A 3,463-nucleotide genomic window follows, 5' to 3' on the forward strand; every position below is an offset into this window, starting at 1 on the left:
GCTTCCATAATGTTTGAGTCAACTCTAAAATAAGTAAAGAAAAAGAAGTTGCGCAAAGCACCGATAGACTAGCAATGAGCGTGTACCAGCACATGTAAGCCTCATGATATGAGGGCTACCACCATTGTGATAAGTAGTCTCCGTATGTCTCCTAGTCTTCGAACTATGTTGCCAACATAGGAACTAGCTAGTGGATTCCACCTAAGCGAGCTAGGTATGATGCGGTTTCACTTTGGCCGGTGATTCCACCACTTTTTGGTTTGTGGAAGACACCGGATTTAATGTTTAGCTCACATGATCTATGTCGGTTAAATGCTCATAGAAAGTATTTGGTTCACTTTAACCGTGAACCACCTCTTTTCGGTGTGGGGAGAATACTGAACTTGGTTTCACTTTAGCCGGTGAACCACCCCTTTTTAGTGTGGGGAAGACACTGTATTCATGTTAGCTCACATGATCGAGATTCACTTTGATCGGTGAATCACCCCTTTTCGGTGTGGGGCATACACTGGATTTCATGTGAGCTCGCATGATCTTAATTCTAAAGATGTCCTTAAGAAAGCAAGAAAGAAAGAAGAAGAGATGTATGTTTAAAGTGAGCTAAGAAAGTAAGAGCCTAATAATATCAATCGTCAGCAAATAATGGGTATAGCCAACAATGACTTCTTTTATCATGAAATGGGAATAGCCAAATAAAATTGGCTTATAATGACTTCTTATATTATGACAATAAAGGGGAGTAAAATGTAATCGCGAATCAATGCCCCATAATCTCCATAATATGAAAATGACGAAATAAGTGGCCTAGCAAATAAAGACTGGCTTATAAAGATTCTATGCCCAATCTAACAAGAATGGAAAGAATAACTTGTTGTAAGGATAGCAAAATAATTTCCTTAGTGTTTTGGATTACTTACTTGATTAATTGTAGGTATGGGACTACAATGAATCATTGTACTTGTAAGTTAAACATAGGATCAAAGGATATTATTGAATTACACAACAACAAGAAGAAAAAGACTGAGAAAAAAACTAAAGTATCAAAAAGAGAGCTCTCGGGTTAGGGAGTATCAAATTTCAAAATTTTCGCTCGAGTTGTTCTAATTTTTTTTCATGATTCTAAGGTCTTGTGTTCATATAGAAAATGAGTTTCATGCTTTGAATGCATTAAAATACGTCATATTCATTCCACAATTCACAAATAATGAATTAGGAAAGTCTAGTGATGTCACTTTCCAGAAATGACATGTTGTTATAGGAAGAGCTTTCCTTGATCATGCATAGTCCTTATTTGTATGTGTTCATACACCCATACACAGTACAAGTGTATTCTAACCCTATACTATTATTATCTTTATAGGTGTAGGTTAGAGAGAAGGTTAAAGACTCATCGAAGCTGCTTGGATTGTCAATCTCTAGACTTTGGTAGGTCCTCTGATATTCGAGGATGCTACATTTATCTATCTAGCTTAGTACTTTAGACATAGCTAGTAGATGTTGTCCCTAGCGTTTATTTTCAGACGTTTATTTCGAAGCTTTGTATTAAAGCTGTTTTTGCAAACTCTATATATTGATCTTTGATTTGAATTAATTCATCAATTGTAGATGGTTGTTTTAATTTGAGCTTAGTAGATTACTAATATATGTAGAAAACATATGAAGTATATGTATACTTCATTATGTTTTTAAAAGTTTTAAATTTTCTGCAAATTTAACTATATGAATATGATGAAAGCTAAGACGAGGCTTGTTTGCGGCCTCTGAGAGATTAACGACGCTAGTTGCATTCGGATTTCTGAATCCGGGTGTGACAAACTTGGTATCAGAGCATGAGGTTAAATTACCTAGGAACTAAAGCTCAAAACAACACGTTACGTGGTTTCTAACTTAAGGTTGTGAAGTGCGCCACAATCATGACTTAAAGACTAGGTGATGTTAAGAATCTTCCCTTCTTCTACTCTTTATTGTGCCGTGTAGAGATTTGATATTTTGTGTCATTCTAGCATCTAATTTCCTTCTTGTGTATACGTATAGAAAGTTAACACAAGGAGAAACGCAGGCAGAAGAGTCGAAGAAGCAGCTGCTGGAGGCAACTAAGCTCCTCCTCAAGCCCCAGCTATTGGAGTGGAAGTGCCTATCAACCCAGCTACGTTGACGGATGGAGAAGTAAGAGAAACACTAGTTTAGATGTCCCAAGCCATCACCACTCACGCACATGCTATCACAGCCCAGACCACTAGAGAGGGTGCTCCAAGGGAGAACTCACATGCTAGCACCATGGCTAGCAGACTGAGGGACTTCACTAGAATGAATCCTCCAGTCTACTATGGGTCCAAGAACAATAAGGATCCCCAAGAGTTTGTGGATGAGGTTCATAAGATTCTATGTGCTGTGGGTGTTAATGAATAGGAAAAGGCTGAGTTGGCTGCTTACCAACTCAAAGATGTGGCTCAGGTGTGGCACAGGATGTGGCGAGATGGCTGAGCACCAGGAGAAGTTCCCATCACTTGGGACATTCTCAAGATTGCATTCCTGGAGAGGTTATTTCCCAGAGAGAAGAGAGAGGCTAAGGTTAAGGAGTTCATCAACCTATGATAAGGAGGTATATCAGTCAAGGAGTATTCCTTGAAATTTGTTAAGCTCTCAAAATATGCTTCTTCTCTGGTGTCCAATAGCAGGGATGAGATGAGAAGGTTTGTGACTGGTGTATCGGAGGATCTAGAGGAGGAATGTCAGGCATTCATGTTGCATGATAACATGGACCTTTGCAGGTTGATGGTTCATGCACAGCAGGTTGAGGAGAGTCATCGGAGAAAGAGAGGTAGAGAAGACAAGAAGCCTAAACCCTCAGATCAGGCTGGTTGTAGCTCTGGTAGGATTTCATTTTGAGTTTAGGAAAGGCCCAAGTTAAATAAGGGGCACTAGCGCTCAGGTAATCCTACTACTTCCAGGAACTCGAATGCAAAAAGTGGACAAGTCTGGACCTAAGAAGGGAAATGATAATAATGCCCAGCGTAGCAGCAAGCTGTGTGGTAAATGTGGCCGTATGCATAGAGGTGAGTACCTGGTAGGTACTAATAGCTGCTATGGGTGCGGCAAGAGTGGGAATATGGTCAGGGACTACCCACAGATGAGAAATTAGGACAGGACAGATGCTCAGCCTCGACCTAATCCTACTACTGCAGCCGAACCCCCCAAGAGGAACCGATTCTATGCTTTAAAAGGTAGAGAGGATCAAGAGAAGTCGCTGATGTGGTCACTAGTACGTTGCATGTCTTCTCTTTTCCTATGTATGTATTGTTAGATCCAGGATCAACTTTGTCATTTGTTACTCCTTTAGTCGCTAGTAAGTTTGACTTGCTTCTTGAGATTTTATATTGTAACGACCCCCTTAGTCGTTTTATGAATTTCACCCATTTATCTAAATTTAATTATTTTAATAGCTTTTATAAATGATTTATGA

The 3,463-nt window shown here is 39.4% G+C and overlaps 1 protein-coding gene across 1 annotated transcript; it reads left to right on the top strand.

Moving 5' to 3' along the window:
* Nucleotides 1-2,443: 2,443 nt before the first annotated feature.
* Nucleotides 2,444-3,142, top strand: LOC107024877. Its single transcript, XM_015225812.1, has 3 exons — nucleotides 2,444-2,571; nucleotides 2,679-2,872; nucleotides 2,952-3,142. Exons 1-3 carry the CDS (start codon nucleotides 2,444-2,446, stop codon nucleotides 3,140-3,142), a joined length of 513 nt encoding a protein of 170 aa, XP_015081298.1.
* The last annotated feature ends 321 nt before the right edge of the window (nucleotides 3,143-3,463 follow it).

This window comes from Solanum pennellii, chromosome 7 (assembly GCF_001406875.1).
Source record: "Solanum pennellii chromosome 7, SPENNV200".
In the NCBI taxonomy this organism is placed as follows: Eukaryota; Viridiplantae; Streptophyta; class Magnoliopsida; order Solanales; family Solanaceae; genus Solanum; species Solanum pennellii.

Excerpts from the sequence above, each read along its gene's own strand:
- LOC107024877 (XM_015225812.1), top strand. The coding sequence starts at position 2,444 with ATGTGGCTCAGGTGTGGCACAGGATGTGGCGAGATGGCTGAGCACCAG. Across the intron at positions 2,572-2,678 it reads GAGAGAAGAGAGAGGCTAAG|GGATGAGATGAGAAGGTTTG; the intron begins GTTAAGGAGTTC and ends GTCCAATAGCAG. Across the intron at positions 2,873-2,951 it reads TCAGGCTGGTTGTAGCTCTG|GAACTCGAATGCAAAAAGTG; the intron begins GTAGGATTTCAT and ends TACTACTTCCAG.